This window comes from Salvelinus fontinalis, unplaced genomic scaffold, assembly GCF_029448725.1.
Source record: "Salvelinus fontinalis isolate EN_2023a unplaced genomic scaffold, ASM2944872v1 scaffold_0101, whole genome shotgun sequence".
Taxonomy (NCBI): Eukaryota; Metazoa; Chordata; class Actinopteri; order Salmoniformes; family Salmonidae; genus Salvelinus; species Salvelinus fontinalis.
This window is the reverse complement of record NW_026600310.1, coordinates 319,932-343,750: the sequence shown is the minus strand read 5'-3', so window position 1 is coordinate 343,750 and position 23,819 is coordinate 319,932. Positions and strand designations below refer to the sequence as shown.

At 52.4% G+C, this 23,819-nt stretch overlaps 1 protein-coding gene across 1 annotated transcript in view; it reads left to right on the top strand.

Moving 5' to 3' along the window:
- The window catches only part of LOC129843263 (dedicator of cytokinesis protein 1-like), a 278,497-nt gene that overhangs the window by 5,713 nt on the left and 248,965 nt on the right, over nt 1–23,819 (top strand). The window contains exons 3-4 of the mRNA XM_055911883.1: nt 14,215–14,318; nt 15,749–15,932. Of these exons, the coding sequence (XP_055767858.1) occupies nt 14,215–14,318; nt 15,749–15,932 (288 nt within the window). The remainder of the gene's footprint in view (nt 1–14,214; nt 14,319–15,748; nt 15,933–23,819) is intronic.

The window sequence follows — 23,819 nt, the reverse complement described above, 5'->3', positions numbered from 1 at the left end:
GACGGTGGGGAAAGATGGAGAGGGGGTGACGGTGGGGAAAGATGGAGAGGGGGTGACGGTAGGGAAAGATGGAGAGGGGGTGACGGTGGTGAATGATGGAGAGGGGGTGACGGTGGGGAATGATGGAGAAGGGGTGACGGTGGGGAAAGTTGGAGGTAACTTAGATCACTAGGCCACGAGCACAAGTTTATATTTATGGACTACTAGACCAACCTAGGCCATGAGCACAAATATAAATTCATGGACCACTAGGCCATGAGCACAAATTTAAATTCATACAATTATTCAGACAATGAATTCATAAATACTAAGCAATTGGCTCCTAATCTGTCGTCCAAGTCAAGCAGACTGGGTCCTGGCCCTACATCCTGGCACTCCTAGGGAACAGGGGGCCATTTAGGACACAAGCCCTGGTCATAACAATTACTTTACGGTTCACCCTGTGTTACTTTAATTGTGGAATGAAATTCCCCTACATAAATGAGATTCATGTTATTCTGTTGAAATGACTGGGCTGGCTGTCGGTGGGCCCGGAAAGGCTGTCGGTGGGCCGGGGCTGGCTGCCAGTGGGCCTGGGCTGGGAGAATAAATCCCTGTAACTGCTCATTTGTATGTTGGGAAAGGCGTCCGCCTGGCTGAAGGGACTCAATTATAAATGTATTTCTTTAGTTTTGGTGGTGTTTTTAATGTTTATGGGTGTGGAACAGGGCTGAGGAAGCCTGTCCTGGCAGCCTTGTTGCTCCAGCTGCTCGCCGCATGGTGTATTATCGGTTAGCCCAGCCAAGAGGGCGGGGAGAAGGAGTAAGGGCCATTTGTTAGCGGATAGCAGGCCGGCCGTATGCAAAACAAGCAATTAGCAGGTCCAGACAGCCTGGACTGGGGGTTGTCTGTCTGAAACGTGCTGTAGTTAGGGGGAAGCTATCTGTCCTCTCCTTCAGCATTCACACACTCAGCCAGCCAGCCAGACAGCCTGGACTGGGGGTTGTCTGTCTGAAACGTGCTGTAGTTAGGGGGAAGCTATCTGTCCTCTCCTTCAGCATTCACACACTCAGCCAGACAGCCTGGACTGGGGGTTGTCTGTCTGAAACGTGCTGTAGTTAGGGGGAAGCTATCTGTCCTCTCCTTCAGTATTCACACACTCAGCCAGCCAGCCAGACAGCCTGGACTGGGGGTTGTCTGTCTGAAACGTGCTGTAGTTAGGGGGAAGCTATCTGTCCTCTCCTTCAGTATTCACACACTCAGCCAGCCAGCCAGACAGCCTGGACTGGGGGTTGTCTGTCTGAAACGTGCTGTAGTTAGGGGGAAGCTATCTGTCCTCTCCTTCAGCATTCACACACTCAGCCAGCCAGCCAGACAGCCTGGACTGGGGGTTGTCTGTCTGAAACGTGCTGTAGTTAGGGGGAAGCTATCTGTCCTCTGCTTCAGCATTCACACACTCAGCCAGCCAGCCAGACAGCCTGGACTGGGGGTTGTCTGTCTGAAACGTGCTGTAGTTAGGGGGAAGCTATCTGTCCTCTCTTTCAGCATTCACACACTCAGCCAGCCAGCCAGACAGCCTGGACTGGGGGTTGTCTGTCTGAAACGTGCTGTAGTTAGGGGGAAGCTATCTGTCCTCTCCTTCAGCATTCACACACTCAGCCAGACAGCCAGACAGCCTGGACTGGGGGTTGTCTGTCTGAAACGTGCTGTAGTTAGGGGGAAGCTATCTGTCCTCTCCTTCAGCATTCACACACTCAGCCAGCCAGCCAGACAGCCTGGACTGGGGGTTGTCTGTCTGAAACGTGCTGTAGTTAGGGGGAAGCTATCTGTCCTCTCCTTCAGCATTCACACACTCAGCCAGCCAGCCAGACAGCCTGGACTGGGGGTTGTCTGTCTGAAACGTGCTGTAGTTAGGGGGAAGCTATCTGTCCTCTCCTTCAGCATTCACACACTCAGCCAGACAGCCAGACAGCCTGGACTGGGGGTTGTCTGTCTGAAACGTGCTGTAGTTAGGGGGAAGCTATCTGTCCTCTCCTTCAGCATTCACACACTCAGCCAGCCAGCCAGACAGCCTGGACTGGGGGTTGTCTGTCTGAAACGTGCTGTAGTTAGGGGGAAGCTATCTGTCCTCTCCTTCAGCATTCACACACTCAGCCAGCCAGCCAGACAGCCTGGACTGGGGGTTGTCTGTCTGAAACGTGCTGTAGTTAGGGGGAAGCTGTCTGTCCTCTCCTTCAGCATTCACACACTCAGCCAGCCAGCCAGACAGCCTGGACTGGGGGTTGTCTGTCTGAAACGTGCTGTAGTTAGGGGGAAGCTATCTGTCCTCTCCTTCAGCATTCACACACTCAGCCAGCCAGCCAGACAGCCTGGACTGGGGATTGTCTGTCTGAAACGTGCTGTAGTTAGGGGGAAGCTATCTGTCCTTTCCTTCAGCATTCACACACTCAGCCAGCCAGCCAGCCAGACAGCCTGGACTGGGGGTTGTCTGTCTGAAACGTGCTGTAGTTAGGGGGAAGCTATCTGTCCTCTCCTTCAGCATTCACACACTCAGCCAGCCAGCCAGACAGCCTGGACTGGGGGTTGTCTGTCTGAAACGTGCTGTAGTTAGGGGGAAGCTATCTGTCCTCTCCTTCAGCATTCACACACTCAGCCAGACAGCCTGGACTGGGGGTTGTCTGTCTGAAACGTGCTGTAGTTAGGGGGAAGCTGTCTGTCCTCTCCTTCAGCATTCACACACTCAGCCAGCCAGACAGCCTGGACTGGGGGTTGTCTGTCTGAAACGTGCTGTAGTTAGGGGGAAGCTATCTGTCCTCTCTTTCAGCATTCACACACTCAGCCAGACAGCCTGGACTGGGGGTTGTCTGTCTGAAACGTGCTGTAGTTAGGGGGAAGCTATCTGTCCTCTCCTTCAGCATTCACACACTCAGCCAGCCAGCCAGACAGCCTGGACTGGGGGTTGTCTGTCTGAAACGTGCTGTAGTTAGGGGGAAGCTATCTGTCCTCTCCTTCAGCATTCACACACTCAGCCAGCCAGCCAGACAGCCTGGACTGGGGGTTGTCTGTCTGAAACGTGCTGTAGTTAGGGGGAAGCTATCTGTCCTCTCCTTCAGCATTCACACACTCAGCCAGACAGCCAGACAGCCTGGACTGGGGGTTGTCTGTCTGAAACGTGCTGTAGTTAGGGGGAAGCTGTCTGTCCTCTCCTTCAGCATTCACACACTCAGCCAGCCAGCCAGACAGCCTGGACTGGGGGTTGTCTGTCTGAAACGTGCTGTAGTTAGGGGGAAGCTATCTGTCCTCTCCTTCAGCATTCACACACTCAGCCAGCCAGCCAGCCAGCCTGGACTGGGGGTTGTCTGTCTGAAACGTGCTGTAGTTAGGGGGAAGCTATCTGTCCTCTCCTTCAGCATTCACACACTCAGCCAGCCAGCCAGCCAGACAGCCTGGACTGGGGGTTGTCTGTCTGAAACGTGCTGTAGTTAGGGGGAAGCTATCTGTCCTCTCCTTCAGCATTCACACACTCAGCCAGCCAGCCAGCCAGCCTGGACTGGGGGTTGTCTGTCTGAAACGTGCTGTAGTTAGGGGGAAGCTATCTGTCCTCTCCTTCAGCATTCACACACTCAGCCAGCCAGCCAGACAGCCTGGACTGGGGGTTGTCTGTCTGAAACGTGCTGTAGTTAGGGGGAAGCTGTCTGTCCTCTCCTTCAGCATTCACACACTCAGCCAGCCAGCCAGACAGCCTGGACTGGGGGTTGTCTGTCTGAAACGTGCTGTAGTTAGGGGGAAGCTATCTGTCCTCTCCTTCAGCATTCACACACTCAGCCAGCCAGCCAGACAGCCTGGACTGGGGGTTGTCTGTCTGAAACGTGCTGTAGTTAGGGGGAAGCTATCTGTCCTCTCCTTCAGCATTCACACACTCAGCCAGCCAGCCAGACAGCCTGGACTGGGGGTTGTCTGTCTGAAACGTGCTGTAGTTAGGGGGAAGCTGTCTGTCCTCTCCTTCAGCATTCACACACTCAGCCAGCCAGCCAGCCAGACAGCCTGGACTGGGGGTTGTCTGTCTGAAACGTGCTGTAGTTAGGGGGAAGCTATCTGTCCTCTCCTTCAGCATTCACACACTCAGCCAGCCAGCCAGACAGCCTGGACTGGGGGTTGTCTGTCTGAAACGTGCTGTAGTTAGGGGGAAGCTATCTGTCCTCTCCTTCAGCATTCACACACTCAGCCAGCCAGCCAGACAGCCTGGACTGGGGGTTGTCTGTCTGAAACGTGCTGTAGTTAGGGGGAAGCTATCTGTCCTCTCCTTCAGCATTCACACACTCAGCCAGCCAGCCAGACAGCCTGGACTGGGGGTTGTCTGTCTGAAACGTGCTGTAGTTAGGGGGAAGCTGTCTGTCCTCTCCTTCAGCATTCACACACTCAGCCAGCCAGCCAGCCAGACAGCCTGGACTGGGGGTTGTCTGTCTGAAACGTGCTGTAGTTAGGGGGAAGCTATCTGTCCTCTCCTTCAGCATTCACACACTCAGCCAGCCAGCCAGACAGCCTGGACTGGGGGTTGTCTGTCTGAAACGTGCTGTAGTTAGGGGGAAGCTATCTGTCCTCTCCTTCAGCATTCACACACTCAGCCAGCCAGCCAGACAGCCTGGACTGGGGGTTGTCTGTCTGAAACGTGCTGTAGTTAGGGGGAAGCTATCTGTCCTCTCCTTCAGCATTCACACACTCAGCCAGACAGCCAGACAGCCTGGACTGGGGGTTGTCTGTCTGAAACGTGCTGTAGTTAGGGGGAAGCTATCTGTCCTCTCCTTCAGCATTCACACACTCAGCCAGCCAGCCAGACAGCCTGGACTGGGGGTTGTCTGTCTGAAACGTGCTGTAGTTAGGGGGAAGCTATCTGTCCTCTCCTTCAGCATTCACACACTCAGCCAGCCAGCCAGACAGCCTGGACTGGGGGTTGTCTGTCTGAAACGTGCTGTAGTTAGGGGGAAGCTATCTGTCCTCTCCTTCAGCATTCACACACTCAGCCAGACAGCCAGACAGCCTGGACTGGGGGTTGTCTGTCTGAAACGTGCTGTAGTTAGGGGGAAGCTATCTGTCCTCTCCTTCAGCATTCACACACTCAGCCAGCCAGCCAGACAGCCTGGACTGGGGGTTGTCTGTCTGAAACGTGCTGTAGTTAGGGGGAAGCTATCTGTCCTCTCCTTCAGCATTCACACACTCAGCCAGCCAGCCAGACAGCCTGGACTGGGGGTTGTCTGTCTGAAACGTGCTGTAGTTAGGGGGAAGCTGTCTGTCCTCTCCTTCAGCATTCACACACTCAGCCAGCCAGCCAGACAGCCTGGACTGGGGGTTGTCTGTCTGAAACGTGCTGTAGTTAGGGGGAAGCTATCTGTCCTCTCCTTCAGCATTCACACACTCAGCCAGCCAGCCAGACAGCCTGGACTGGGGATTGTCTGTCTGAAACGTGCTGTAGTTAGGGGGAAGCTATCTGTCCTCTCCTTCAGCATTCACACACTCAGCCAGCCAGCCAGCCAGACAGCCTGGACTGGGGGTTGTCTGTCTGAAACGTGCTGTAGTTAGGGGGAAGCTATCTGTCCTCTCCTTCAGCATTCACACACTCAGCCAGCCAGCCAGACAGCCTGGACTGGGGGTTGTCTGTCTGAAACGTGCTGTAGTTAGGGGGAAGCTATCTGTCCTCTCCTTCAGCATTCACACACTCAGCCAGCCAGCCAGACAGCCTGGACTGGGGGTTGTCTGTCTGAAACGTGCTGTAGTTAGGGGGAAGCTATCTGTCCTCTCCTTCAGCATTCACACACTCAGCCAGACAGCCTGGACTGGGGGTTGTCTGTCTGAAACGTGCTGTAGTTAGGGGGAAGCTATCTGTCCTCTCCTTCAGCATTCACACACTCAGCCAGCCAGCCAGACAGCCTGGACTGGGGGTTGTCTGTCTGAAACGTGCTGTAGTTAGGGGGAAGCTATCTGTCCTCTCCTTCAGCATTCACACACTCAGCCAGCCAGCCAGACAGCCTGGACTGGGGGTTGTCTGTCTGAAACGTGCTGTAGTTAGGGGGAAGCTGTCTGTCCTCTCCTTCAGCATTCACACACTCAGCCAGCCAGCCAGACAGCCTGGACTGGGGGTTGTCTGTCTGAAACGTGCTGTAGTTAGGGGGAAGCTATCTGTCCTCTCCTTCAGCATTCACACACTCAGCCAGACAGCCTGGACTGGGGGTTGTCTGTCTGAAACGTGCTGTAGTTAGGGGGAAGCTATCTGTCCTCTCCTTCAGCATTCACACACTCAGCCAGCCAGCCAGACAGCCTGGACTGGGGGTTGTCTGTCTGAAACGTGCTGTAGTTAGGGGGAAGCTATCTGTCCTCTCCTTCAGCATTCACACACTCAGCCAGCCAGCCAGACAGCCTGGACTGGGGGTTGTCTGTCTGAAACGTGCTGTAGTTAGGGGGAAGCTATCTGTCCTCTCCTTCAGCATTCACACACTCAGCCAGACAGCCAGACAGCCTGGACTGGGGGTTGTCTGTCTGAAACGTGCTGTAGTTAGGGGGAAGCTATCTGTCCTCTCCTTCAGCATTCACACACTCAGCCAGCCAGCCAGACAGCCTGGACTGGGGGTTGTCTGTCTGAAACGTGCTGTAGTTAGGGGGAAGCTATCTGTCCTCTCCTTCAGCATTCACACACTCAGCCAGCCAGCCAGACAGCCTGGACTGGGGGTTGTCTGTCTGAAACGTGCTGTAGTTAGGGGGAAGCTGTCTGTCCTCTCCTTCAGCATTCACACACTCAGCCAGCCAGCCAGACAGCCTGGACTGGGGGTTGTCTGTCTGAAACGTGCTGTAGTTAGGGGGAAGCTATCTGTCCTCTCCTTCAGCATTCACACACTCAGCCAGCCAGCCAGACAGCCTGGACTGGGGATTGTCTGTCTGAAACGTGCTGTAGTTAGGGGGAAGCTATCTGTCCTCTCCTTCAGCATTCACACACTCAGCCAGCCAGCCAGCCAGACAGCCTGGACTGGGGGTTGTCTGTCTGAAACGTGCTGTAGTTAGGGGGAAGCTATCTGTCCTCTCCTTCAGCATTCACACACTCAGCCAGCCAGCCAGACAGCCTGGACTGGGGGTTGTCTGTCTGAAACGTGCTGTAGTTAGGGGGAAGCTATCTGTCCTCTCCTTCAGCATTCACACACTCAGCCAGCCAGCCAGACAGCCTGGACTGGGGGTTGTCTGTCTGAAACGTGCTGTAGTTAGGGGGAAGCTATCTGTCCTCTCCTTCAGCATTCACACACTCAGCCAGACAGCCAGACAGCCTGGACTGGGGGTTGTCTGTCTGAAACGTGCTGTAGTTAGGGGGAAGCTATCTGTCCTCTCCTTCAGCATTCACACACTCAGCCAGCCAGCCAGACAGCCTGGACTGGGGGTTGTCTGTCTGAAACGTGCTGTAGTTAGGGGGAAGCTATCTGTCCTCTCCTTCAGCATTCACACACTCAGCCAGCCAGCCAGACAGCCTGGACTGGGGGTTGTCTGTCTGAAACGTGCTGTAGTTAGGGGGAAGCTGTCTGTCCTCTCCTTCAGCATTCACACACTCAGCCAGCCAGCCAGACAGCCTGGACTGGGGGTTGTCTGTCTGAAACGTGCTGTAGTTAGGGGGAAGCTATCTGTCCTCTCCTTCAGCATTCACACACTCAGCCAGACAGCCTGGACTGGGGGTTGTCTGTCTGAAACGTGCTGTAGTTAGGGGGAAGCTATCTGTCCTCTCCTTCAGCATTGACACACTCAGCCAGCCAGCCTGGACTGGGGGTTGTCTGTCTGAAACGTGCTGTAGTTAGGGGGAAGCTATCTGTCCTCTCCTTCAGTATTCACACACTCAGCCAGCCAGCCTGGACTGGGGGTTGTCTGTCTGAAACGTGCTGTAGTTAGGGGGAAGCTATCTGTCCTCTCCTTCAGCATTCACACACTCAGCCAGCCAGCCTGGACTGGGGGTTGTCTGTCTGAAACGTGCTGTAGTTAGGGGGAAGCTATCTGTCCTCTCCTTCAGCATTCACACACTCAGCCAGCCAGCCAGACAGCCTGGACTGGGGGTTGTCTGTCTGAAACGTGCTGTAGTTAGGGGGAAGCTGTCTGTCCTCTCCTTCAGCATTCACACACTCAGCCAGCCAGCCAGACAGCCTGGACTGGGGGTTGTCTGTCTGAAACGTGCTGTAGTTAGGGGGAAGCTATCTGTCCTCTCCTTCAGCATTCACACACTCAGCCAGCCAGCCAGACAGCCTGGACTGGGGGTTGTCTGTCTGAAACGTGCTGTAGTTAGGGGGAAGCTATCTGTCCTCTCCTTCAGCATTCACACACTCAGCCAGCCAGCCAGACAGCCTGGACTGGGGGTTGTCTGTCTGAAACGTGCTGTAGTTAGGGGGAAGCTATCTGTCCTCTCCTTCAGCATTCACACACTCAGCCAGACAGCCTGGACTGGGGGTTGTCTGTCTGAAACGTGCTGTAGTTAGGGGGAAGCTATCTGTCCTCTCCTTCAGTATTCACACACTCAGCCAGCCAGCCAGACAGCCTGGACTGGGGGTTGTCTGTCTGAAACGTGCTGTAGTTAGGGGGAAGCTATCTGTCCTCTCCTTCAGCATTCACACACTCACACACTGTTGTGGGCTTCAGCAAAGACTAATCCTCAAGCACGGTTTACTTCTCATACACTCAGCCAGCCAGCCAGTCACTCAGCCAGTCACTCAGCCAGCCAGCCAGCCAGTCACTCAGCCAGCCAGTCACTCAGCCAGCCAGTCACTCAGCCAGCCAGTCACTCAGCCAGCCAGCCAGTCACTCAGCCAGCCAGCCAGTCACTCAGCCAGCCAGCCAGTCACTCAGCCAGTCAGTCACTCAGCCAGTCAGTCACTCAGCCAGTCAGTCACTCAGCCAGTCACTCAGCCAGTCAGTCACTCAGCCAGCCAGTCACTCAGCCAGCCAGTCACTCAGCCAGCCAGTCACTCAGCCAGCCAGTCAGTCGCTCAGCCATCCAGTCAGTTGCTCAGCCAGCCAGTCAGTTGCTCAGCCAGCCAGTCAGTCGCTCAGCCAGCCAGTCAGTCGCTCAGCCAGCCAGTCAGTCGCTCAGCCAGCCAGTCAGTCGCTCAGCCAGCCAGTCAGTCGCTCAGCCAGCCAGTCAGTCGCTCAGCCAGCCAGTCAGTCGCTCAGCCAGCCAGTCAGTCGCTCAGCCAGCCAGTCAGTCGCTCTGCCAGCCAGTCAGTCGCTCTGCCAGCCAGTCAGTCGCTCTGCCAGCCAGTCAGTCGCTCTGCCAGCCAGTCAGTCGCTCTGCCAGCCAGTCAGTCGCTCTGCCAGCCAGTCAGTCGCTCTGCCAGCCAGTCAGTCGCTCTGCCAGCCAGTCAGTCGCTCTGCCAGCCAGTCAGTCGCTCTGCCAGCCAGTCAGTCGCTCTGCCAGCCAGCCAGTCACTCTGCCAGCCAGCCAGTCACTCTGCCAGCCAGCCAGTCACTCTGCCAGCCAGCCAGCCAGTCACTCTGCCAGCCAGCCAGCCAGTCACTCTGCCAGCCAGCCAGCCAGTCACTCTGCCAGCCAGCCAGCCAGTCACTCTGCCAGCCAGCCAGCCAGTCACTCTGCCAGCCAGCCAGCCAGTCACTCTGCCAGCCAGCCAGCCAGTCACTCTGCCAGCCAGCCAGCCAGTCACTCTGCCAGCCAGCCAGCCAGTCACTCTGCCAGCCAGCCAGCCAGTCACTCTGCCAGCCAGCCAGCCAGTCACTCTGCCAGCCAGCCAGCCAGTCACTCTGCCAGCCAGCCAGCCAGTCACTCTGCCAGCCAGCCAGCCAGTCACTCTGCCAGCCAGCCAGCCAGTCACTCTGCCAGCCAGCCAGCCAGTCACTCTGCCAGCCAGCCAGCCAGTCACTCTGCCAGCCAGTCACTCTGCCAGCCAGCCAGCCAGTCACTCTGCCAGCCAGCCAGCCAGTCACTCTGCCAGCCAGCCAGCCAGTCACTCTGCCAGCCAGCCAGCCAGTCACTCTGCCAGCCAGCCAGCCAGTCACTCTGCCAGCCAGTCACTCTGCCAGGCAGCCAGCCAGTCACTCTGCCAGGCAGCCAGCCAGTCACTCTGCCAGGCAGCCAGCCAGTCACTCTGCCAGGCAGCCAGCCAGTCACTCTGCCAGCCAGCCAGCCAGTCACTCTGCCAGCCAGCCAGTCAGTCAGGCTGTGCACCTGCCCAGTCATGTGAAATCCATAGATTAGGGTCTAATGAATGTATTTAAATTGACTCATTTCCTTCTATGAACTGTAACTCAGTAAAATCTTTTAAATTGTTGCATGTTGTGTTTTTTAAAATACATTTTTGTTCAGTAAAGTTAATTACCTTGTCTTTCTGGCTCTGGTTGGATGATTACCTGAGGCATGTTACCTGAGGCTGATATTTCCCGTCCTACTCTATTCGCCCGTTGGGGACGATGTTGTCATTTAGTGTCTAGGAGGTAGGAGAGAGAGAGAGAGCACAGGTCAGGCAGTTCCATTCTAGGACAGTGAACAGCTGAGACGTACCGGTTTCTGGACAAGATAATCCACTGACTCCCAAACTGAAGCTGTTTTCATCTGTGATTCTGTGCTTGTGTCTGATGGAAGTCATTGCGCAGTGAATCCACTCCTCTCCTGATTCTGCAGCATACATACAGTAGTCCTCCTCTATCTTTTTATTGGTTGTCTTCCAGTCCAGCGAGCAGAGCGATTATTCACCGCGCCAGGCTACGGGCAGAAAACCAATATGTTGATTTATACAGATTGAATGCACCAGATGAATCACGGCCTGAACATCACGTAAATTTGAGCTTGTTGATCTGTGATGGTGATGTATGCGGTCCCATCCCACGTTAAACTTACAGGACACAGCCATAACTCTCCTCTCGGGTTTATATAGGACCCACACTGAGGCTGCTTCACAGATACTGCTCTATTTTCTATGTAGTACACTCAGGGACTGGTCAGAATACTGCTCTATTTTCTATGTAGTACACTCAGGGTCTGGTCAGAATACTGCTCTATTTTCTATGTAGTACACTCAGGGACTGGTCAGAATACTGCTCTATTTTCTATGTAGTACACTCAGGGTCTGGTCAGAATACTGCTCTATTTTCTATGTAGTACACTCAGGGACTGGTCAGAATACTGCTCTATTTTCTATGTAGTACACTCAGGGTCTGGTCAGAATACTGCTCTATTTTCTATGTAGTACACTCAGGGTCTGGTCAGAATACTGCTCTATTTTCTATGTAGTACACTCAGGGACTGGTCAGAATACTGCTCTATTTTCTATGCAGTACACTCAGGGTCTGGTCAGAATACTGCTCTATTTTCTATGTAGTACACTCAGGGTCTGGTCAGAATACTGCTCTATTTTCTATGTAGTACACTCAGGGTCTGGTCAGAATACTGCTCTATTTTCTATGTAGTACACTCAGGGTCTGGTCAGAATACTGCTCTATTTTCTATGTAGTACACTCAGGGTCTGGTCAGAATATACAGTCTGCTGACATCATTCTCCCTGGGGATAGTTTAGCCAAGATGGAGTGCAAATCATCTCTGCCATATGGTCGCTGACAACTGGATACGACATAACAGTAACAGTTCAGATTATTGGACTCGTATGTGTTCTGACTGGTTCAGTGGGCGGGGTTCTAACTGTTTGCCTGGTTCAGTGGGCGGGGCTCTAACTGGTTGTCTGGTTCAGTGGGCGGGGCTCTAACTGGTTGTCTAGTTCAGTGGGCGGGGCTCTAACTGGTTGTCTGGTTCAATGGGGCTCTAACTGGTTGTCTGGTTCAATGGGGCTCTAACTGGTTGTCTGGTTCAGTGGGCGGGGCTCTAACTGGTTGTCTGGTTCAGTGGGGCTCTAACTGGTTGTCTGGTTCAGTGGGCGGGGTTCTAACTGGTTGTCTGGTTCAGTGGGCGGGGTTCTAACTGGTTGTCTGGTTCAGTGGGGCTCTAACTGGTTGTCTGGTTCAGTGGGCGGGGCTCTAACTGGTTGTCTGGTTCAGTGGGCGGGGCTCTAACTGGTTGTCTGGTTCAGTGGGCGGGGCTCTAACTGGTTGTCTGGTTCAGTGGGCGGGGCTCTAACTGGTTGTCTGGTTCAGTGGGGCTCTAACTGGTTGTCTGGTTTCAGTGGGTGGGGCTCTAACTGGTTGTCTGGTTCAGTGGGTGGGGCTCTAACTGGTTGTCTGGTTCAGTGGGTGGGGCTCTAACTGGTTGTCTGGTTCAGTGGGGTTCTAACTGGTTGTCTGGTTCAGTGGGCGTGGCTCTAACTGGTTGTCTGGTTCAGTGGGCGGGGCTCTAACTGGTTGTCTGGTTCAGTGGGTGGGGCTCTAACTGGTTGTCTGATTCAGTGGGGCTCTAACTGGTTGTCTGGTTCAGTGGGGTTCTAACTGGTTGTCTGGTTCAGTGGGCGGGGCTCTAACTGGTTGTCTGGTTCAGTGGGGTTCTAACTGGTCGTCTGGTTCAGTGGGCGGGGCTCTAACTGGTTGTCTGGTTCAGTGGGCGGGGCTCTAACTGGTTGTCTGGTTCAGTGGGGCTCTAACTGGTTGTCTGGTTCAGTGGGGTTCTAACTGGTTGTCTGGTTCAGTGAGGCTCTAACTGGTTGTCTGGTTCAGTGGGGTTCTAACTGGTTGTCTGGTTCAGTGGGGCTCTAACTGGTTGTCTGGTTCAGTGGGGCTCTAACTGGTTGTCTGGTTCAGTGGGGTTCTAACTGGTTGTCTGGTTCAGTGGGGCTCTAACTGGTCGTCTGGTTCAGTGGGTGGGGCTCTAACTGGTTGTCTGGTTCAGTGGGTGGGGCTCTAACTGGTTGTCTGGTTCAGTGGGTGGGGCTCTAACTGGTTGTCTGGTTCAGTGGGGCTCTAACTGGTTGTCTGGTTCAGTAGGCGGGGCTCTAACTGGTTGTCTGGTTCAGTGGGGCTCTAACTGGTTGTCTGGTTCAGTGGGCGGGGCTCTAACTGGTTGTCTGGTTCAGTGGGGCTCTAACTGGTTGTCTGGTTCAGTGGGGCTCTAACTGGTTGTCTGGTTCAGTGGGGTTCTAACTGGTTGTCTGGCTCAGTGGGGTTCTAACTGGTTGTCTGGTTCAGTGGGCGGGGCTCTAACTGGTTATCTGGTTCAGTGGGGCTCTAACTGGTTGTCTGGCTCAGTGGGGTTCTAACTGGTTGTCTGGTTCAGTGGGCGGGGCTCTAACTGGTTGTCTGCTTCAGTGGGGCTCTAACTGGTTGTCTGGTTCAGTGGGGTTCTAACTGGTTGTCTGGTTAGTGGGCGGGGTTCTAACTGGTTGTCTGCTTCAGTGGGCGGGGTTCTAACTGGTTGTCTGGTTCAGTTGGCGGGGTTCTAACTGGTCGTCTGGTTCAGTGGGGCTCTAACTGGTTGTCTGGTTCAGTGGGGCGGGGCTCTAACTGGTCGTCTGGTTCAGAGGGGTTCTAACTGGTCGTCTGGTTCAGTGGGGCTCTAACTGGTCGTCTGGTTCAGTGGGGTTCTAACTGGTTGTCTGGTTCAGTGGGGTTCTAACTGGTTGTCTGGTTCAGTGGGGTTCTAACTGGTTGTCTGGTTCAGTGGGCGGGGTTCTAACTGGTTGTCTGGTTCAGTGGGCGGGGTTCTAACTGGTTGTCTGGTTCAGTGGGCGGGGTTCTAACTGGTTGTCTGGTTCAGTGGGCGGGGCTCTAACTGGTTGTCTGGTTCGGTCGGCGGGGCTCTAACTGGTTGTCTGGTTCAGTGGGCGGGGCTCTAACTGGTTGTCTGGTTCAGTGGGCGGGGCTCTAACTGGTTGTCTGGCTTAGTGGGCGGGGCTCTAACTGGTTGTCTGGTTCAGTGGGGCTCTAACTGGTTGTCTGGTTCAGTGGGCGGGGCTCTAACTGGTTGTCTGGTTCAGTGGGGCTCTAACTGGTTGTCTGGTTCAGTGGGGCGGGGCTCTAACTAGTGTCTGGTTCAGTGGGGCTCTAACTGGTTGTCTGGTTCAGTATGGCGGGGCTCTAACTAGTGTCTGGTTTAGTGGGCCGGGGCTCCAACTAGCTGTTGACAGCTGAGCTAAGCTGCTTTAGCCTCATCCTTTTTACTCTGGCCCTGTTCTGTGTCCCTCTGGACCCTCCAAAGGCAGTGAGACACTAATGACCAGTGATGGTCTCCAGCCCATTCCCATTCCAAGCCCGAGTCCCCAACCCAGGCCCAGACTCTCCGCCTCTCCAGCTAAAACACCATCTCCTCTGTATCCCCTCCTCCCCCTGCAGCCAAAGACAAATCAGAGAAGATATTCGCCCTGTCATTTGTAAAGCTGATGAGGTACGATGGGACGACCCTGAGGGACGGAGAGCACGATCTCATCGTATACAAGGTAGGTAATATAACACCACCTCATCGTATACAGGGTAAGTAATATAACACCACCTCATCGTATACAGGGTAGGTAATATAACACCACCTCATCGTATACAGGTAATATAACACCACCTCATCGTATACAGGTAATATAACACCACCTCATCGTATTCAGGGTAGGTAATATACCACCACCTCATCGTATACAGGGTAGGTAATATAACACCACCTCATCGTATACAGGGTAGGTAATATAACACCACCTCATCATATACAGGGTAGGTAATATACCACCGACCTCATCGTATACAGGTAATATAACACCACCTCATCGTATACAGGTAATATAACACCACCTCATCGTATACAGGGTAGGTAATATAACACCACCTCATCATATACAGGGTAGGTAATATAACACCACCTCATTGTATACAGGGTAGGGAATATAACACCACCTCATCATATACAGGGTAGGTAATATAACACCACCTCATTGTATACAGGGTAGGTAATATAACACCACCTCATTGTATACAGGGTAGGTAATATAACACCACCTCATCGTATACAGGTAATATAACACCACCTCATCGTATACAGGGTAGGTGATATAACACCACCTCATCGTATTCAGGGTAGGTAATATAACACCACCTCATCGTATACAGAGTAGGTATTATAACACCACCTCATCGTATACAGGTAATATAACACCACCTCATCGTTTACAGGGTAGGTAATATAACACCACCTCATCGTATACAGGGTAGGTAATATAACACAACCTCATCGTATACTGGTAATATAACACCACCTCATCGTATACAGGTAATATAACACCACCTCATCGTATACAGGTAATATAACACCACCTCATCGTATACAGGTAATATAACACCACCTCATCGTATACAGGTAATATAACACCACCTCATCGTATACAGGTAATATAACACCACCTCATTGTATACAGGGTAGGTAATATAACACCACCTCATCGTATACAGGGTAGGTAATATAACACCACCTCATCGTATACAGGGTAGGTAATATAACACCACCTCATCATATTCAGGGTAGGCAATATAACACCACCTCATCGTATTCAGGGTAGGTAATATAACACCACCTCATCGTATACAGGGTAGGTAATATAACACCACCTCATCGTATTCAGGGTAGGTAATATAACACCCCCTCATCGTATACAGGGTAGGTAATATAACACCACCTCATCGTATACAGGGTAGGTAATATAACACCACCTCATCGTATACAGGTAATATAACACCACCTCATCATATACAGGGTAGGTAATATAACACCACCTCATCGTATACAGGGTAGGTAATATAACACCACCTCATTGTATTCAGGGTAGATATTATAACATCACGGAGAAGGTATATTTGTATATTTAATTCTGTGTTCTATGACCCCCAGGCTGAGGCTAAGAAGCTGGAGGACTCGTCTCTGTACCTGAACCTGCCTGCTACCAAGGTGGAGCTGGAGGAGAAGGGTTTGTCCGCTACAGGGAAGGGCACACACAACCTGGGCAACTGTACCATCAGCAAGGACTCCTTCCAGATAGCAACCCTGGTGTGTTCCACCAAGCTCACACAGAACGGTAAAGAGACCCTCTCTCCCTCTAGCCCTGTCTCCTTCCAGATAGCAACCCTGGTGTGTTCTACCAAGCTCACACAGAACGGTAAAGAGACCCTCTCTCCTTCGAGCCCACTACAGCCTCCAGCCTTCTCTCTCTCCTCTACTCTCTCTCGCTCTCTCTCGCTCTCTCTCTCCCTCCAGCCCTCCCTACTTCTCTCTCTCTCCACCTTTCTCTCTCCTTCCAGCCCTCCTTACTTCTCTCTCTCTCCACACCCCTCTCTCCACGTCTCTCTCTCTCCCTCCAGCCCTCCTTACTTCTCTCTCTCCTTCCAGCCCTCCTTACTTCTCTCTCTCCACACCCCTCTCTCCACGTCTCTCTCTCTCCCTCCAGCCCTCCTTACTTCTCTCTCTCTCTATCTCTCTTTCTCTCCACCAATCTCTCTCCCTCCTGCCCTCCCTACCAGTAAAACGACCAAGCTGGAGCAGATGACATGGTGTTCCTCATCTAGAACCGTACCGTTGAGCACCTCATTATAACTATATAGAATGACATGTTCCTCATCTAGAACCGTACCGTTGAACACCTCATTATAACTATATAGAATGACATGTTCCTCATTTAGAACCGTACCGTTGAACACCTCATTATAACTATATAGAATGACATGTTCCTCATCTAGAACCGTCCCGTTGAACACCTCATTATAACTATATAGAATGACATGTTCCTCATCTAGAACCGTACCGTTGAACACCTCATTATAACTATATAGAATGACATGTTCCTCATCTAGAACCGTACCGTTGAACACATCATAACTATATAGAATGACATGTTCCTCATCTAGAACCGTACCATTGAACACCTCATTATAACTATATAGAATGACATGTTCCTCATCTAGATCCGTACCATTGAACACCTCATTATAACTATATAGAATGACATGTTCCTCATCTAGAACCGTACCGTTGAACACCTCATTATAACTATATAGAATGACATGTTCCTCATCTAGAACTGTACCATTGAACACCTCATTATAACTATATAGAATGACATGTTCCTCATCTAGAACCGTACCGTTGAACACCTCATTATAACTATATAGAATGACATGTTCCTCATCTAGAACCGTCCCGTTGAACACCTCATTATAGAATGACATGTTCCTCATCTAGAACCGTCCCGTTGAACACCTCATTATAGAATGACATGTTCCTCATCTAGAACCGTCCCGTTGAACACCTCATTATAACTATATAGAATGACATGTTCCTCATCTAGAACCGTCCCGTTGAACACCTCATTATAACTATATAGAATGACATGTTCCTCATCTAGAACCGTACCGTTGAACACCTCATTATAACTATATAGAATGACATGTTCCTCACCTAGAACTGTATCGTTGAACACCTCATTATAACTATATAGAATGACATGTTCCTCATCTAGAACCGTCCCGTTGAACACCTCATTATAACTATATAGAATGACATGTTCCTCATCTAGAACCGTACCGTTGAACACCTCATTATAACTAATATAGAATGTGTGTTAGACTGGTGATCTTGACATCTGTGATTCATGGCTTCCTCTCCTTTTGAGTGTCTGTGAACTAAACAGCCATTTGTCAGAAGAACGAACCAAACACTAGGATGGTTTTCAATCTGTCTTGGCCTACGAGATGGGATGAACGTGGAAATAAAGACGAGATGAAAAACCGGATGAGAACAGAGACCAGGGGAAGACCGAGGCACTGACTGCCCATCTTTTGGCACTTTAAATGCATAGTTTTACTAGCCTACAGCCGTTTCCCGTCCGTCCCACCATGAAGACACATTCTGAATAAAGAGCGGTCTGACTCAGATCATGTGAAACAGCAGAGATGGAGAATTAAAAGAGAGAGAATTTCTGCTCTGCTCCCAGGGAACCATTTGAAACAACTCAGTGTTGTGTAAGTACATCTTCATTACAGTCCAGTCACATAGCAGCTATATGCAGCAGTTCTCTCTCTCTCTCTCTCTCTCTACACCTCTTCTTTCTGCAATGAGAGGCTGCTGCGGAACAGAGAGGCTGCTGCATACATAATACAGGTAGGCTAGGTAAAGAAGACCATACATAACACAGGTAGGCTAGGTAAAGAAGGCCATGCAGAGAACACAGGTAGGCTAGGTAAAGAAGACCATGCAGAGAACACAGGTAGGCTAGGTAAAGAAGGCCATACAGAGAACACAGGTAGGCTAGGTAAAGAAGGCCATGCAGAGAACACAGGTAGGCTAGGTAAAGAAGGCCATACAGAGAACACAGGTAGGCTAGGTAAAGAAGGCCATGCAGAGAACACAGGTAGGCTAGGTAAAGAAGACCATGCAGAGAACACAGCCTGAGGACAAAATGGCACCCTATTCCCTATGAAGTGCACTACTGTTGACCAGAGCCCTGTGGACCCCTATGGACCCTGGTCTAAAGTAGTGCACTAAATAGGGAATAGGGTGCCATTTGGGACACATGGTTTCTGCAGAAGTACCTGGGTGTATTAAATCAACAGGTTAATGCTTGATGATCATAATGGTGTTATTAGAGGTACAGAGAGCTTCTCTCTGAGGTGGGGACGTGAGGTGGGGACGTGAGGTGGGGACGTGAGGTGGGGACCTGACTACTACACCCCTGTACCCAGAACCCTGTACCCAGAACCCTGTACCCAGAAACCTGTACCCAGAACCCTGCATGTGATGGGAGAAGTCAGACCTGTGTCCTCGGTTGATTCCTGATGCCAGATGTTGGCCCTGATGTGAAGGTGTTCTATGACCCCAGAGGTACACAAGTTCCTCTGTATCTTTAATGAAGACGGAGCCGTGTGTGAACCTGTCGTTTGACTCGATGTTATTCTGCCTCGGGAACATCGGTCTCAATAAGACGCAGAAGAAGACCGTTCAGAATGCCTGTAATGAGGGACACCAAGGAGGATGACTTGTCACACTATAGATCAGACACCTGCATTCAAACTGCTGCTCAGCGTCCAGTCACCAGGTGTTCAGGATCATTACTACCCAGTGTGATGTTTTCTCTACAGGATACTGTCTCTCACCCGTAGGTTCCAGTGTGATGTTTTCTCTACAGGATACTGTCTCTCACCCGTAGGTTCCAGTGTGATGTTTTCTCTACAGGATACTGTCTCTCACCCGTAGGTTCCAGGGTGATGTTTTCTCTACAGGATACTGTCTCTCACCCGTAGGTTCCAGGGTGATGTTTTCTCTACAGGATACTGTCTCTCACCCGTAGGTTCCAGGGTGATGTTTTCTCTACAGGATACTGTCTCTCTCACCCGTAGGTTCCAGGGTGATGTTTTCTCTACAGGACACTCTCTCTCACCCGTAGCTTCCAGGGTGATGTTTTCTCTACAGGATACTGTCTCTCTCACCCGTAGGTTCCAGGGTGATGATTTCTCTACAGAATACTCTCTCTCTCACCCGTAGGTTCCAGGGTGATGATTTCTCTACAGGATACTCTCTCTCTCACCCGTAGGTTCCAGGGTGATGTTTTCTCTACAGGATACTGTCTCTCACCCGTAGGTTCCAGGGTGATGATTTCTCTACAGGATACTGTCTCTCACCCGTAGGTTCCAGGGTGATGTTTTCTCTACAGGATACTGTCTCTCTCACCCGTAGCTTCCAGGGTGATGATTTCTCTACAGGGTACTCTCTCTCACCCGTAGGTTCCAGGGTGATGATTTCTCTTCAGGATACTGTCTCTCACCCGTAGGTTCCAGGGTGATGTTTTCTCTACAGGATACTCTCTCTCACCCGTAGGTTCTCCCTTCATCGTCCTACTATACACACTGGGTACAATGAAATCCACGGAAGTGTGATTGCAGGGATGTGTACCAAATGGGTGCTGGTCTGAAGCTGTGCACTAAATAGTGAATAGTGTGCTGTTTGTGACACAGGGCTCTCTCTCCTGGCCAGACAGGTTCTGTGGTTCAGTGCTCTAATCCGATCAGAACCTCTCTGACTCTGGTGTGGTAACCCCCCCCTGTCAGAACCTTACCTCTCTGTGGTAACCCCCCTATCAGAACCTTACCTCTCTGTGGTACCCCCCCCCCCCCCCTATCAGAACCTTACCTCTCTGTGGTAACCCCCCTATCAGAACCTTACCTCTCTGTGGTAACCCCCCCTATCATAACCTTACCTCTCTGTGGTAACCCCCCTATCAGAACCTTACCTCTCTGTGGTAATCCCCCCTATCAGAATCTTACCTTTCTGTGGTAACCCCCCCTATCAGAACCTTACCTCTCTGTGGTAACCCCCCCTATCAGAACCTTACCTCTCTGTGGTAACCCCCCCCCCCCACTATCAGAATCTTACCTTTCTTTGGTAACCCCCCCTATCAGAACCTTACCTCTCTGTGGTAACCCCCCCTATCAGAACCTTACCTCTCTGTGGTAACCCCCCCTATCAGAACCTTACCTCTCTGTGGTAACCCCCCCTATCAGAACCTTACCTCTCTGTGGTAACCCCCCTATCAGAACCTTACCTCTCTGTGTTAACCCCCCCCTATCAGAACCTTACCTCCTTGTGGTAATCCCCCCCCTATCAGAACCTTACCTATCTGTGGTAACCCCCCTATCAGAACCTTACCTCTCTGTGGTAACCCCCCCCTATCAGAACCTTACCTCTCTGTGGTAACCCCCCCCTATCAGAACCTTACCTCTCTGTGGTAACCCCCCCTATCAGAACCTTACCTCTCTGTGGTAACCCCCCCCCCCCCCTATCAGAACCTTACCTCTCTGTGGTAACCCCCCCTATCAGAACCTTACCTCTCTGTGGTAACCCCCCCCCTATCAGAACCTTACCTCTCTGTGGTAACCCCCCTATCAGAACCTTACCTCTCTGTGGTAACCCCCCCTATCAGAACCTTACCTCTCTGTGGTAACCCCCCCCTATCAGAACCTTACCTCTCTGTGGTATCCCCCCCTATCAGAACCTTACCTCTCTGTGGTAACCCCCCCCCCTATCAGAACCTTACCTCTCTGTGGTAACCCCCCCTATCAGAACCTTACCTCTCTGTGGTAACCCCCCCTATCAGAACCTTACCTCTCTGTGGTAACCCCCCTATCAGAACCTTACCTCTCTGTGGTAACCCCCCCTATCAGAATCTTACCTTTCTGTGGTAACCCCCCCCCTATCAGAACCTTACCTCTCTGTGGTAACCTCCCCTATCAGAACCTTACCTCTCTGTGGTAACCCCCCCCCCCCACTATCAGAATCTTACCTTTCTTTGGTAACCCCCCCTATCAGAACCTTACCTCTCTGTGGTAACCCCCCCCTATCAGAACCTTACCTCTCTGTGGTAACCCCCCCTATCAGAACCTTACCTCTCTGTGGTAACCCCCCCCCCCTATCAGAACCTTACCTCTCTGTGGTAACCCCCCTATCAGAACCTTACCTCTCTGTGGTAACCCCCCCTATCAGAATCTTACCTTTCTGTGGTAACCCCCCCTATCAGAACCTTACCTCTCTGTGGTAACCTCCCCTATCAGAACCTTACCTCTCTGTGGTAACCCCCCCCCCCCCCCCCCCACTATCAGAATCTTACCTTTCTTTGGTAACCCCCCCTATCAGAACCTTACCTCTCTGTGGTAACCCCCCCTATCAGAACCTTACCTCTCTGTGGTAACCCCCCCTATCAGAACCTTACCTCTCTGTGGTAACCCCCCCCCCCTATCAGAACCTTACCTCTCTGTGGTAACCCCCCCCCCCCCCCCTATCAGAACCTTACCTCTCTGTGGTAACCCCCCCCTATCAGAACCTTACCTCTCTGTGGTAACCCCCCCTCCCCCCCCTATCAGAACCTTACCTCTCTGTGGTAACCCCCCCCCCCCCCCATCAGAACCTTACCTCTCTGTGGTAACCCCCCTATCAGAACCTTACCTCTCTGTGGTAACCCCCCCCTATCAGAACCTTACCTCTCTGTGGTAACCCCCCCTCCCCCCCTATCAGAACCTTACCTCTCTGTGGTAACCCCCCTATCAGAACCTTACCTCTCTGTGGTAACCCCCCTATCAGAACCTTACCTCTCTGTGGTAACCCCCCCCTATCAGAACCTTACCTCTCTGTGGTAACCCCCCTATCAGAACCTTACCTCTCTGTGGTAACCCCCCCCTATCAGAACCTTACCTCTCTGTGGTAACCCCCCCTCCCCCCCCTATCAGAACCTTACCTCTCTGTGGTAACCCCCCCCCCCCCTATCAGAACCTTACCTCTCTGTGGTAACCCCCCCTATCAGAACCTTACCTCTCTGTGGTAACCCCCCCCCCCCCCTATCAGAACCTTACCTCTCTGTGGTAAACCCCCCCCCCCCCTATCAGAACCTTACCTCTCTGTGGTAACCCCCCCCCCTACTGTATTACACACCCTCCCCCCTACTGTATTACACACCCTCCCTCCTCCCCCCTACTGTATTACACACCCTCCCCCCTCCCCCCTACTGTGTTACACACCCCCCCTCCCCCCTCCCCCCTACTGTATTACACACCCTCACACCTCCCCCCTACTGTATTACACACCCTCCCCCCTACTGTATTACACACCCTCCCCCCTACTGTATTACACACCCTCCCCCCTCCCCCCTACTGTATTACACACCCTCCCCCCTCCCCCCTACTGTATTACACACCCTCCCCCCTCCCCCCTACTATATTACACACCCTCCCCCCTACTATATTACACACCCTCCCCCCTCCCCCCTACTATATTACACACCCTCCCCCCTACTATATTACACACCCTCCCCTCTCCCCCCTACTATATTACACACCCTCCCCCCTCCCCCCTACTATATTACACACCCTCCCCCCTCCCCCTACTATATTACACACCCTCCCCCCTACTATATTACACACCCTCCCCTCTCCCCCCTACTATATTACACACCCTCCCCCCTCCCCCCTACTATATTACACACCCTCCCCCCTCCCCCCTACTATATTACACACCCTCCCCCCTCCCCCCTACTATATTACACACCCTCCCCCCTCCCCCTACTATATTACACACCCTCCCCCCTCCCCCTTACTATATTACACACCCTCCCCCCTCCCCCTACTATATTACACACCCTCCCCCCTCCCCCTACTATATTACACACCCTCCCCCTCCCCACTACTATATTACACACCCTCCCCCCTACTATATTACACACCCTCCCCTCTCCCCCCTACTATATTACACACCCTCCCCCCTCCCCCCTACTATATTACACACCCTCCCCCCTACTATATTACACACCCTCCCCCCTACTGTATTACACACCCTCCCCCCTCCCCCCTACTATATTACACACCCTCCCCCCTGCTATATTACACACCCTCCCCCCTCCCCCTTACTATATTACACACCCTCCCCCCTACTGTATTACACACCCTCCCCCCTACTGTATTACACACCCTCCCCCCTACTATATTACACACCCTCCCTCCTACTGTATTACACACCCTTCCCCCTCCCCCCTACTATATTACACACCCTCCCCCCTACTATATTACACACCCTCCCCCCTCCCCCCTACTATATTACACACCCTCCCCCCTACTGTATTACACACCCTCCCCCCTCCCCCTACTGTATTACACACCCTCCCCCCTACTGTATTACACACCCTCCCCCCTCCCCCCTACTGTATTACACACCCTCCCCCCTCCCCCCTACTGTATTACACACCCCCCCTCCCCCTACTGTATTACACACCCTCCCCCCTCCCCCCTACTGTATTACACACCCTCCCCCCTACTGTATTACACACCCTCCCCCCTACTGTATTACACACCCCCCCCTCCCCCCTACTGTATTACACACCCTCCCCCTCCCCCCTACTGTATTACACACCCTCCCCCCTCCCCCCTACTGT